At 41.1% G+C, this 14,874-nt stretch overlaps 1 protein-coding gene across 1 annotated transcript in view; it reads right to left on the reverse strand.

The window, feature by feature from the left end:
- Positions 1-5,476, reverse strand: part of LOC126188413 (methyl farnesoate epoxidase-like) — a 338,427-nt gene extending 332,951 nt beyond the window's left edge. Inside the window, exon 1 of the mRNA XM_049930016.1 lies at positions 5,345-5,476. Coding sequence (XP_049785973.1) covers positions 5,345-5,453 — 109 coding nt within the window. The 5' untranslated portion in view covers positions 5,454-5,476. The remainder of the gene's footprint in view (positions 1-5,344) is intronic.
- Between the last annotated feature and the right edge of the window lie 9,398 nt (positions 5,477-14,874).

Here is a 14,874-nt window from a genome sequence, read left to right on the forward strand (position 1 = left end):
CAGCAACATTTCACTGAGCACCATACGCCACGCAACATAGGTGGGACGTTTTGTGTGTACTAATTCGATGTTGTTAGCTTTTAAATATCAAAGCAATTTACCTGCATAAATATATTGGGTGTATTACCAGTTTTTGAAGTGAATCGGTGTCAGACTTAAGGATTAAATGACGAGAAAGGAGAGGAGAAAACGGCAAAAAAGCACTTTACAGAATGTAGCGTGAGAAGAAGGTATGTTTGGAGAGTGAAACGAGGGGCTATACGGGAATATGGGAGACAAAAAAGGAAAAGAAAGAGTCTGAGTGTTAAAAATGCCAGATTACAAGTCCAAAGATCTTGGGTTCGTTCCTGGTCAAACCTAAGATTTTTGTCTGCCACTTACCGCTTCTTTCATCTTTGGCTGTGTTTGTTGCTGTGAAAAATGCCGTGGTTTGGAATTCACTTTAAACTGTAGGTCGGTCCGTAGGTCGGAGGCAGGCAACGACATACACCCTCCAACAGGATCATGCCTCGTAAAACACTGTGATGTCAAAAACAATCTTCAGATTGATGACGATCATTGATAAAAAACTTTTTATTGTATATACAGGGTGATTCTCATGAACGTTTAAAAACCTCTTAAGTGACATAGATAACGCTGAGACAAGACGCATGGGGCCGCAGATGTCAGGAAATACCCCAAAAGTGGATGACAAATGTAGAACATGTGACGTCAGCAGATGACGTACCTCTCGCACGTGCTTGGCTCCGTGTGTCTCATATTAATTTACTTTTCTCCGCGTCATATGCGTCGCTTCGGGGTTTTTTAAACGTTAATGAAAAACACCCCTTATATTAACAATGGTGCGTGGTTTTTATATGTTTTTTAATTTACCAAAGCAGTGTCGAGCACTTGTTCGTCGTCGGTGGTACCATGTTTCACTTTTAAGTGTTCATAGAATCATTTCATATCTTCTATTTGATTATAAAAACGGAAAATTTTGCTTTCAAACATTAGTGACGTATTTTGTTGGCAGTCTCTTGAGATACTATTAACTGTAAACCTCCGATAAAGTTCTTGCAGCCCGACACATCTTCAGACTCAGCGAATCAGTCGTACCGAAATATGCCATTTCTAGAATCTTGCTCCCGATTTACGACTGCACACGTTATACAGTAGGAGTTAGCGCAGCAGCAAGTGTTATCCGCCGTAAGCAACTGATATACAGAAGATGTGTAGGGCGTACATCCCAGCGCCACTATATAGTGTGATTCTACACTCATGCTCATAAATTAAGGATAATGCTGATAAATGGTGAAACAACGCTCTTGTGGGCGGTCTGCGGATTTAAATCACCTCGGGGTATGACCACGCGGTGCATCTGACCTGCAGTCGTCGCACGGTGGCGCTGGCAGCAGTCACATACGCAGAGGTGTGTTGGTGCATGTCAGAGTACGGTGCAGCGAGTAAGTGTGCAGACTCTTTCAGACGTGCTAATGGCGACTGTGTTGAAAATGGCCCAAATAACACACATTGATGACGTTATGAGGGGTAGAATACCAGGGTGACTAGAGGCTGGTCAAACACAGCAGGTCGTAGCACAGGCCCTACGTGTGTCACAAAGTGTGATGTCAAGATTATGGCAACGATTCTAGCTGATAGGAAACGTGTTTAGGTGCTACAGTAAGGGACTTTCACAGTGCACAACACCACAAGAAGACCGATATCTCACCATCAACGCCTGCAGACGGCCAAGGAGTACTGCAGGTAGTCTTGCTCGGGACCTTACTGCAGCCAGGAGCAGCTGTCTCCAGACCCACAGTCTATAAACGACTGAACAGACATGGTTTATTCGCCCGGAGACCTGCAAGGGGCATTCCACTGACCCCTGGTCACAGGAGAGCCCGTAAAGCACGGTGTCAAGAACACAGTACATGGGCATTGGAACACTGGTCCCAGGTTATGTTCACGGACGAGTCCAAGTATAGTCTGAACAGTGATTGTCGCCAGGTTTTCATCTGGCGTGAACCAGGAACAGATACCAACCCCTTAAAGTCCTTGAAAGGGACCTGTATGGAGGTCGTGGTTTGATGGTGTGGAGTGGGATTATGATTGGTGCACGTGCACCGCTGCATGTCTTTGACAGAGGAACTGTAACAGGTCAGGTATACCGGGACGTAATTTTGCACCAGTATGTCCGCCTTTTCAGGGGTGCAGTGGGTCCCACCTTCCTCCTGATGGATGATAACGCACGGCGCAACCGAGCTGCCATCGTGGAGGAGTACCTTGAAACAGAAGATATCAGCAAATGGAGTGGCACCACATTCTGCAAATTATCCTTAATTTATGAGCATGAATATAATTAGCGTTTAAAAACCTCCGAAGCGACTTAGTTGACGCTCAGACATGTAATGTAAGATAAGATACAATGTCACAAAAGTGCATGACAAATGTTGAACATGTGGCGGCAAAAGATAACGTAACTCGCCGCACTTGCAGCGGTTGAGCATATCGGTCTGCCACACCTGGTCATCCGAACCCAAGTGTTGCAGAAAGTATTTTTTTCATTGCCTGAGACAATAACGTTTTTACATTGAGGTATTAATTTATTTACCGGTCTCGCGGTCCCCTCTGGTTTATCGCAAAATACAGCACAACAAAAAGCTACCGTGTTGTATCACAAGTAAATGAGTATTAGCGTTCGGACTGCTTCATTACCACTAACTGAACTGTGTTTTCTTTACTACATAATGTCTGTAAACAAGGAAAGAAGGGAGAAAGTAAAGGAACACAAAATAAGAACAGCTTTTGCTTGATGACAGCAAGGACAATTATGTAACATCTACGTTTACAACAGATCACATTTACAGCAGATGTTCAAAATTTGCACCTTCTGCTTGAATGGAATTATTGAGTAGTTCAATCACCCCTTCGCACATGCACTTGAGAATACCCTCCGTATTTTGGTTGTGATGTCACATATTCAAGAATTGTTATCCAGTTTTGGGGTATTTCGCGACATTTGCAGCCCCATATGTCTTATATTAAATTACTTTTCTCAGCGTCATCTACATCAACAGCCTTGTGTGCGTGTTTTGACAGACCGACCGACGAACTAACTTTGTCGGAATGTCGCGCAAGTCGGATCACACGACAGCCGAAGCCTCCCACCACTTCACCTAACAAATTATGCCGTGTGTAGTGCTGTCGTGCCAACCACCCAACTAAAGTTCATCTTTTGTCACTGTGCGCGGCATTCAATGCTGCTCTACTGAGTGCGAAGCAGACGAAACTGTGACAGAGTTTCCGAAGAAATTTAATTACTGGAGACGTTTGAGGCAAACGTCATGCGACAACTATAGCAATATAGATACAAGAAATGAAGCAATTTTTTTTCTTTTTTAATGAATTCATAATACTTTCGTGTGGCATATAGAGAGAATACATGTCAGTCCACCTTTTGCATTTCTGTTTTTAGGTTTTATTGCCGATGCTTGTCGGAAACAAAATCTAAAACCCGACATATCGACATTTAATGGACGTTAATTCAATAAACACCCTTGCTTCATTGGTGTAAGTGTTACAGCAGGCCCAGTCTATATCCAATCCCAGTGCTACGAAGAGCAAAGTGCGCTTTTTTTTCCATTTCTAACTGTTGCCAAATGCCACTAGACGATGTGTACTAGCACCATGTTTAGTCTTTCTTGTTCGTATGTGAAATGAATTTCTCTAACTTACGGGTTATCCTTTAGGCTACGTATGTAAATAAATTAATAACGTTTACGTGAACATCTTTTGTTTTATCTATCTTCCTTTACCACGGTGTGTTTCTTCAGTCAATGAAAAACCACACTGCAGATTTCAGGAATCATTTTAGTAGATAGTTGTGGGAATGCAACATCACTGAATCCTCTAATCTTCTGCTATTAAAAAGAAATCGAAATGTAGCTAGCAACCACTCCTTGCAGCTTACAGCCTCTCTCACGACTGCACTGTTTACCGTTAAAAATGGTTTTATGATGTTCGGCAGCGCCGAAATGCATGTTTCATCCGTTGTTAGATAATTACGAAAATCATCGGCTTCCAGCTCCTTAACCGTTCAAGACCTGAATTTTTTCTGGAGGAAGGAAAATTTTTCTTTATTTAGCTATGCTCTTAGGTGATTTTTTAATGATTTTTATGCAAGATTAAACAAAAATACATACCCGTTTTTAAAACATACTTTGTGTATTTGGCTTAATTTTATGGAGTGAAATAACTAATTACGAAATATTCTCTATTGTGACCCGCCAGATTAGCCGATATCGCTAATGCGCTGCTTCCTGGATTCAGGTAGGCGCGCCGGCCCCGAATCGAATCCGCTTAACACATTAACGACGAGGGCTGATGTGCTGCCCAGCCTGGATGTGATTTTTTGGCGGTTTTCCACATCCCACTGATTAAATACTGGGCTGGTCCCCATGTCCCCCCTCAGTTACACGACTCTCAGACATTTCAAAACGTTCGCACTATTTGATGGCTTACACTAGACGCAGACAGCTGGGGTACACTACTTCCATCCCGGGGGGTACAGGGTGGCGACAGGAAGGGCATCCGACCATCCTCTGACACGAACATTGCCACATACATAGTAACATGGCCGACCCCGTGTTGAAGTGGGACAAAGGTCCAAGAAAATTATGATGATGAAATATTCTCTATTGTGATAAATAATAAATCGATCATTCAATAGTTATCCTGCAAAATAATAATAACAATATTAAATTATACAGTGGAATATAGTGAACCAACCGCATCCATGTACTCTGGTGGTTATGAGTTGCTGTGCATTGCTATATTGACTTGCTGATATTTTCATAGTGATGCTCAACAGTTGGCAGCACTTGCACATCATGAAAAGGTTAAACATTCACAAATGTGTACCTGAGGTTTCTACGGGGAAAAATACTTCTGTTGAAATTATGACACAGTAAAAGTTAAGATAACCAATTGTAGCCAGAGGGACTGAAATGGTTAAGTAATATAACGTAGATAAATTTCATTCATTGTATTACCCACTCTCGTGCCCACAGCTTTCTCTCAGCCTGTTTTTTGTTTGACCTTGTTACCTCTAATATAGCCAGGGGAAACCCCCTGTTTTTGTTTCTGCGTGAAACCAAGTGGGACCTCATAAAATATAAACAATGAGTTTAAGATTAACAAGTCACAACAATAGGGGCTGCTGCACTGTAATCGCTGAGTGCAGCGGTCGGGACGTGTGTAGGCTGGCATGAAATTGATCGGGAGGTCTATCGGCCGAAGGGTTGGTGTGTGTGTAGAGGCCTTCAATAAGGATCACGCTCCACATCAGCAGGTGGCGCCTTACCTGGCGGGAATCCCGGAGGGCGCCTCTGCTGCCCCCACAGCCACACGGCCAGGGCGACTGTGGCGAGCAGCAGGGGCAGCACCAGAGAAAGCGTGTCGTCTCCTCCCATCGCCCGATGAGCACTGAAATGACGCCACGTCCAGCGACCGACAGCCAGTACGCCCAGAGCCGCCGCGGAGGGCAGGGCAGGGAGGGGAGTGGGGCTCAGCTCACCCAATCCTGCTGCTGCACGGCTCGCCGACACTGCTGACGCACTTTTCGCCGCTAGCGAGGACAGATGGCTCTTTCCCTCGTGTTATCTATATATGTCAGCTCCAAATCAACGTCTAGTTAGCATGTCACTCTGACCACTTCCAATACAGGTGGAAAACTTCCATTTACGAACTTCCTGCCTTACTGAGGATTCCTTGAAGCTTCAGAATGTCTCCTATTAACCATTCCTTCTTTTAGTCACATATGTACATCTACATTAAAAATTGGACCTTTTGGTCCATTCTGTCATCCTCAAAATTGTTCGAGACATCTCTTTATTGGTGTTCCTAAAGATCTTTTGCTTCTTAGTTTGTATCGTTTTATTGTTTTAGTGATTCTTTCATCTGGAATACTGCCTATATATTCTTCCCATCTTAACTGATATTCTTTAATTATGTTTTGCATGTTCAGATTCAGCTCGGATTTCTCTTTTTATTCGTCAAGGTATACCCAGCCACGTGTCTAAGATAATTCATTTCATATCCTTCTGTTCTCTTTTCATCTCTCTTCAAAGAGTCCAGTTATCGCATCAATTGAGCAGTGCTGGTAGCCAGAACCTTCTTGAACTTCAGTAGAGTATCTATGTGAACTTTCTTTCCAAATATTCTGCGAAAAATTCCATACAAATAGTTAAACAGGTCTAACTTATTTGTATTTCATTGTTTGCACTGTATGTAATACTGCACCCTAAATGTTGAAATTTATTAATTATCTCTATGACCTACTTATCAATTTCAGTCTTAACTCGGATGGGAAGATGTCCTAAAAATGCCACTGATTCTGTCTTTGTGATGGAGACGTTTAGATTGTATTCTCTGGCTATTTTAACTAGATCAAATACACCTTCTTGTAAGTCATTTTCATTTTGCCTAATATTTACTTGGCCGTCAGCAAAAAATAGAGTACTAATTGAGTGGGTGCGAATGGACACTTTTGTCTACCTTCTTGTTTTATTTTAGTCATATTACAACTGCTGCTTGCCGTTTTCATTTGTATTTTGTTTTTCATATAGTGCTCATGTGAGATGCAATCTCTCTGTTTCTTAAATTTCCCGCAGTTTGTTTCAATGTACATTACCAAACGCCTTTTCGTAGTCAATGAAGACAAGAAACGTTGGTTAATTGAATTCACATGTTCTTCTGTTAGTTATGTCGTGGTGAAGATTCAGCTCAAACATGCTCTGCATTTTTGAAAACCATGTTGGGCATCATACAGCACAGTCAGCGATTGGCGATTTTGCTTTCTGAAAATTCTAGCATATAATATGTAACATAAATTCAGAAGGCTAATACCTCTGCAGTTCTGACATTCATGTCTGTTTCCTTTCTTATCAATTGGGCATATCTGGGCTATATAGTCCACCCCTCAGGTATATAACCACTTTGCCAAAAAATATTCATAAAATCGAATGTTCTTATTTTTTCAATATTTGGTGCACATTTTATCAGTTCTGTATTGATTTTTTCACATCCTGGTGTCTTCCTATTCTTGTTAGGCGTTACTGCATCCTGTAGCTCCTCCAGAGTTATTAACTTTACATTCCTATGTGGTTCAGACAGAATCACCTGTGTATCTAGCACATCTGTCCACACTGATTTATAATATTGTAACAAATTAGGTTCAGATGCTGTGTTTGTTTGTAGATTGCCCTTATCCCCTTTGTTTTAATGTTTCATTATTGTGTATGCTTTGTTTTGTTCTCCTACGACTTAATTTTTCCCAATTAATGTTTTTAACTCTTGTGACTTTCCTTTTGACTTCAGCTGATTTAGTTTTATAATCTAGTCTCAGATCTTGATCGTATAGGGAATTTAACATTTTTAAATAGGCATGTTTCTTATTTTCAATTAGACTATGTATTTCCTCATCCCAATACAGCAGGTCCTTTTGAAAAAACTTTTCTTTCTTGTGCCAAGTGCTTCTCTTTCTGCTTTAATTACTGCTTCCTTTACATTGTTTCATTCCTGGTTAATTTTATCGGCTTTTATATTTAAACTTACATATTCTTCAAGCCTTTTTAATATAGTAACTGGGTAATCTCTTCTTGAAGTAGTTGTACTTCAAATGTAGCATCAGCTTTATTTTGTTTCTGTTTGGAAGATATCTTACTCATACTGTACCACAAACCTCTTTTTTCCCATTTCGATTCAGGTACCTTCTCATTACTAACATAATCTACCTACCTAATCTTCGCCTTTCTTCTGTATCACCACATTTCAAATGTTTCTATTCCTTTCTAGTCCGAACTGTTCATCTTCCATTTTCCACCTCCATACAGCCTAGAAAAATATCTTCAAAACTGACTTTCAGACACTTCAATTTATATTAGATGTAACAAATTTTATTGCGACTGCCAGTGTGTATTTTACATTCTCTCTATTTCGGTCATCACTAGTTATTTTGTTACCTAACTAGTAAAACTCATCCATCTATTGCTTCTAGCAACAAGTTTCCTAATCCAGTTTACTCAGCATCGCCTCATTTAATTCGACCATATGCCATTCCACTTTTTTTATCTTTTGTTGATTTTATCTCAAAATCTATTTCCAAAATTCTGTCTAACTGATCTTCCATGCCCTGTGCCATCTGTGGCAAAATGGCAATGACAATGGCAAACGTCACTTTAATTTCTTCGATGTGAACTTTAATTTTCTCTCTAAATTTCTTCCTGGTTTCTTTTACTGTTTGCTCAATGTACAGATTGTGTAACGTCGTAGGCAGGTCACAACCCTGCCGATATCACAGCCTCTCTCTCATGTTCGTTGACTCTTATAACTGATGTCTGCTTTTTGTACTAATTGTGAATAACCTTTCGCTTCCTGCATTTTATACCAGCTACCTTCAGGATATCAAAGAGTATATACCACTGAACATTTTGAAAAGTTATCCGTAAATCCACAAACACTACGAACTTATGTTTGCTTTTCAAACATAAGCATCGAAAACCAAGTTTCCGTTAGTGCACAGCATAATTTAGTTTTGTTTACATTAAATAATCTCTCATTTCATACCAAACAAACTTTGACGAATCTTGAAACATTTAATCAAGTGAAAGAATAAGCCGACTTTATGAGTAGATATATTAGACGGACACCTTGCAAGTCATGAACGAAATCATACCACACCCGAGCAATAACAATGACACAACTAAAAAATGCAATACTTCAGAAAAACTGACTTAAAGTACTCCATAAGGCTTACGTTGAATTACTATAAGCTTCCTTCAAATTTCAAATAAGTATTTTTGGCAGTAAATTCTGTTTTATTTGTTACAACAGTAATACGGACATGTAGTTCTGTTCTCGTCGAACGTCAGATGATATCAAGAAATTTTTTTAAATTTCTTTAAGTTGTGTCACTTTTCTTGCTTTTCTAAAAACTTTTTTTTTATGACCGCCCACGTAACACATTTGCCCCTTTTACGGCAGTATACATAATATACTACAATATTCGAACTTCCATCAGGCCAAATTAATTAGTACTTAAGTTAGAATAAAAAATGAAAAACAAGTTAAAATATTTGATTAGTACAATATAAAATTACAATTTATAAAAATTAATACAGTTTAATAAGGGACATCGATTAGGTACAATTTAAGGAACATAATTTACGAAAACATAGAATCATAAATGGGCTTATGTATTACAAGAACACTTTTCGCCGAGAAAAGGGATTCTATGCCTTTTTTTTTTTTTTTTTTTGTAAGCTGCAACGCACGAAATTTAGTAATATTTACAACAGCTGTAATAGTCAAAACAGTGTCTGTTTCTTCGGACATGCATACATGTCTGAAGGACATTGTAATGTAAGGTACAGACAGTGTGTAAACACAGACCTTGTGATAATCATTCACCTTCAAAATTTCGTTCATCTTACCTTATAAATGAAAAGTGTCACAACTCAGAATGTGCCGCTCTTCTTGGATGACCCGGGTACACCTACCAGTAACAGTGCTGAAGCGACACTGTTCTTGCCGTGGCGAATTACGAAATATATGGGATGTAACGGATTAATAAATGTTAGTTAATACCCTAAGTTCAACAAAGCTTTTGTCTCAGTTAGAAAAACAACCTGTACTAACAGCCTTTGAGAAGAAGGCGTTAATTCACTCTACATCGGAGTAGACGGAACATCGCAATTAATAACGAAAACTAAAAAAAAAAGTATGTGATAAAGGAGGTCAAGTAAACATGCGTCTGTATACAAACCGACTGCGAGATACAAGGTGACAATTATTGAACTGTATCGAAAAAACGTAAATTAATTAAAAACTACGGCGTGCACAAACTTTATTCAACATGTAAACGTCATTACAGATGCTCGGATTTAGGTTATGACATGTTCGATGTGCCTACCGTCATTGGCGTTGATGTGGCGCAGACGGAAAGCGGATTTCTGCATAGCCCGCTGAACTGTAGAAACATCGATGCTGCCGACGACCTCGTGAATAGCTGTTTTCAGCTCAGCAATGGTTTTGGGGCTATTGCTGTATACCTTGTCTTTAATATAGCACCACAAAAAGGAGTCACATGTGTTGAGATCCGAAAAATACGGCAGCCAATCGAGGCTCATGTCAATGGCCTCTGGGTATCCCAGAGCGGGAATGCGATCCCAAAGGTGCCCCTCCAGAACATCAAACGCTCTACAGCTTCGATGGGGTCGAGCTCCGTCTTTCATGAATCCCATCTTGCCGAAATCAGGGTAACTTTGGAAAATGGGAATGAAACCATCCTCCAAAACGTTCACGAACCGTTCGGTAGTTACCGTCCCATCAAGGAATATCACACCGATTAATTATTCCGTGACTGGACATGCTCACCACACAGTCATGCGCTGAGGTTGAGGAGACTTCTCGATCGCGAAATACGGATTCTGAGTCCCCCAAATGTGCCAATTTTGCTTACTGACGAACCCATCCAAATGAAAGTGAGCGTTGTCGCTAAACTATGCGCATACTAATTCCCATCCTGTCCTGCGGCCAACAGTGCAGTTTGATAGTTCTAACGCAAACCGTTCAGAAGTTACGACGATTTTAATTCGTGTAGTCCATTAATTGTCGCCCTGTATATGCAAATATGTGTTACGAGCCGCAACCGTTTTCGGTATGAAATATTGCTCTAGTTAGTAGAAATGACCGGTCACGAAAACTGATAACGGCCGGGAGAGTGGTATGCTGACCTCATTTCCCTCCATATCCATATCCAGTACATGTGTCGGCTCACTACGACGCGGCGGTCGGTGTATACCGTTGGGTCTTCCGAGGTGTCTTCGGGTGGAGTTTAGTTTAGTCAAAATGTATTTGAACGTAAACTTTGCGATTAAGTCCCCGTCTGATTCGGCTCAACTTTCACCCATGTTCTGCCTTAACAAGAAAAGCAATACTGTAAGTAGGCTGTTTAGGTCTTTATGTTGCTAACACCACGTAGCGCTCTGTACTAATACCGCTGACTGCCCTGTGTGCAGTCTGTGTGGCTGGTAGGACTCGTTGTTGGAAGTTATTCGCCAGTGTAGTGTTGGGCAGTTGGATGTGAACAGCCCGTAGCGATGGGCAGTTGTAGGTGAGCCGCCAGGAGTGATGGATGTGAGGAGAGAAATCCCCGACTTTTGAGATGTTAATATCAGCGGACGATCTGGACCTTTATACGAGTTGCTCTCACATTTTAGTAGTACTTTCCAGTCACCTCTGCAATTAGCTACGAATTAATTCAAACACAACCGGATTATCTTGTAAATGTCGATAAGACTCCTCAATTCGCTGCTCCGAAATTCGAACGTGGACTAGTCATTGAATGTCAACTGAGTAACAAATCCATTAGAAACATTTAAACCCTCCTACAGCTGCCCAAGTCGATTATCAGTGAAGTGATAATGATGTCGAAACGTGAAGGAATAATCACTAGCTAGACGAGGACCAGGCTAACCTTACATACTGACGGACAGGATCCACGGAGAAATGCAGAAGGTGATGGGAAAAAAAATCACATTAAATCAACAGAAGCAGCTGCTAGTGAGTTCCAGAGTGCTACCAGAAGTCTAGCTAGTACAATGACTGTGCGCGTATGGAGTTGAAAGAAACTGGGTAGAATCGTCGAGCACTGCTCACACTCCACACATTTCTGTAATCAATGTTAAATTATGCCTGTGATGGTGCAAAGAGCGGCGTCACAGGCCAGTTGATGAGTGGAAACATGTTATTTGGAGTGATAAATCTCGGCTATACCCTGGAAGAGCTTAGGTTTGGCACTCGACTGGAGGACGTTACCTGCCGTCATGTCTAGTGCCAACAGTGAAGTACGGAGGAGGTGGTGTAGCGGTAGGAGAGTCGTTATTGTGGTTGGATTGAGGTCCTCTTATTGAGCTTAAGAAAGCGACAAACGCGCAAGGATATGAACACATTTTGCACTATTGTTTATTGCATAGAGTAGAGGAGCATTTCAGAGTCTCTTATAAAGCAGCATCTGTGAAGCAACAACCGTTTGTGGACAATAGTGTTCCTGAGATGCCCTGGCCTGCTCAGAGTTCCCACCCGAACCAAACAGAATTTCTTTGGAATGAGCTACAACGTCAAATTCACTCCAGACCTCAGCGTCCAATATCTCTAAGTTCTCTGGTTTCGGCTGCTTCAAGAAGAATCGGCTGCCATTCCTCCACAGACACTCAGACACTTCAGACACTGAAAGTGTCTTCAACATAGTTAATGGTATCATAAAGGGAAAAGATACACACACCCAATATTAATGCCCATTAATAAGTGTCGAGACAGTTCTGATCAGTTAGTGTATTACTTAAGCAATGAGGTGTCGGAAATGCATATCAAATGAGCACCGTGTATCCGTAAGAACGCCCACTGGAGCTAGATGAACAAAGTGTACCTTATATGTAAATGGAAGTTGAAGGGGAGGAGAAAGGAAAGGGAAGCGGTTACTGATGTCAACTGCATCGGGACATTACGCAGAATCAGCGGCGATGAGTCAAAATATGCACCGGACCAGGATTCTAACCTGGGATCTCTGCTTACGAGTGTGATATATATATACAGGGCGTTTCAAAAAGAAAGAGCAGATTTCAAACATTTATTTCTCAAAAACTACAAATGATAGAAACACAATTCCAACGGTCCTTCACTCAATATGAGTACCAAATGTTACACAACAAATATCAAAACTGTACCTCAATATGAGCACCATTTGTTACACGACAAATATCAAACCGGTATCTCATTTCTTGCCACACACGACGCAACTGGTCTTTAGTTACCGAATTCACGGCCGCAACAATTCGATGTCGTACCTCTTGAAGAGTAGCGGGCATAGGTGGGACATAAACACAGTCCTTTATGTACCCCCACAAATAAAAATCGCAGGGAGTAAGGTCTGGTGACCTGGGAGGCCACAGACGATGACATTGATCTTGTGCTCCTGCTCTTCCAATCCACCGTCCTGGAATGGTGTTATTTAGGTACCGTCGTACAGGTTCAGAGAAGTGTGGTGGGGCGCCATCTTGCATGAAGATGAAGTGATTTGAATCTTCCTGAAGTTGAGGAAATAGCCAGTTTTCTAACATGTCCAGGTAAATGGTTCCTGTGATAGTTTTCTCCATGAAAAAGAAAGGTCCATAAACTTTGTTTACCGAAATTGCACAAAAGACGTTAACCTTTGGTGAGTCTCTTTCATGTTGAATAACGTCCCTCGGAGTTTCACTCGCCCAAATTCGTACGTTATGCCGATTAACTTTACCAGAAATGTGAAACGTTGATTCATCTGAAAAAATTAATCGTTCGGCAAAATTGTCCTCTTCCATGTCCTGTAGAATTGCAGTTGAAAATTCGAACCTTTTGTTGTGGTCGTCAGGACGCAATGCTTGCAATAACTGCAGTTTGTACGGCTTCATGTGCAGACGGTTACTCAGAACGCGCCATACCGTTGTTTTAGACATGTTTAGTTCGTGACTTGCCCGTGTCGTGGATTTTCTAGGGCTCCTTTCGTAAGCTGCACGGACACGCTCGACATTTTCATCCGATGTGCGTGGACGACCCGTGCTTTTTCGCTTGCAGATGCAACCATCTTCTACGAATCTGTGATGCCACTCATAAATTTGCTTATGACGAGGCGGCTGTTTGTTGAATTGACGGCGGAATGCACGTTGCACACCAACAATGGACTCTAACTTTGCAAATTGCAGCACACAAAATGATCGTTCCTGTGGTGTCGTCGCCATTTTCCTACAAACAAACGCCAGCGCCACTGCGGATTTGCATGGAACTTCTGCGCGGACCATTGAAAAACTTTGAACCTTTCTCTGACAAGAAACGTTTGAATTGTGTTTCTATCATTTGTAGTTTTTGAGAAATAAATGTTTGAAATCTGCTCTTTCTTTTTGAAACGCCCTGTATATATATATATATATATATATATATATATATATATATATATATATATATATATATATATATATATATATTCGGTGCCTACAGTGTCACGTCTTTCAGTTCCACACAAATTTTTATTTTTAAAGCGGATCGCTTAAGACTATTTCCATTGGTTCGCCCCTCAAATTTCTCCCTCATATCACAAAGTTGTCGTCTGATGTAGTAGAAACTGAAAAAATTCCTTTTAAAGCACAGTTTCGTATATAATTTATATTCAAAACCTTACACCTGTGTCACAGAACAAATTCTAGATAAAGAACACTTTACACAAATTTAAGGGAAGAATTGCTTCCGATAATTATTACAGTATTTAAAGAACATCAAAATATGAAAAGGCTGAAATGAACAAACATTATATGAGACTATGTTAATCAATTCAACTGTAAAAAGCCAAGGAGCATATTATTACCAAAATGAGAAATAGGCAAAAGTGAAATGCCAAAATGAGCACTTCTCAATTGGGAGTAAATCAAAACGATCAGAATGGCTGAAACAATCACATGAGACATAAACGAATAACAGCTAAACAACTAAGCAAATAAGAGAATAAGCAAAAATGAGATGCCAACAAAATGACAGCTGGCCGAACTCCGTCGGCACTTATATACGGTTGCGCTCGTGGCGGCACCGCGCGGCCCGTATGCAACACGCGCGCCTGCGTTCGCAAAGAACTCTTAGAGCTCGCGGCGACGTCTAGCGGCCCATACGCAAGTTGTGCTATTGCTGTCGCAGGTCGACCCTTAATCTATGATGTTACACGAGGCAATGAGTGTTATTGCAACTGCGCGGACTACCTCGAGCCGGCCGGTGTGGCGGAACGGTTCTAGGCGCTTCAGTCTCCCCCAGCCT

The sequence above is a fragment of the Schistocerca cancellata genome, chromosome 5 (assembly GCF_023864275.1).
Source record: "Schistocerca cancellata isolate TAMUIC-IGC-003103 chromosome 5, iqSchCanc2.1, whole genome shotgun sequence".
In the NCBI taxonomy this organism is placed as follows: Eukaryota; Metazoa; Arthropoda; class Insecta; order Orthoptera; family Acrididae; genus Schistocerca; species Schistocerca cancellata.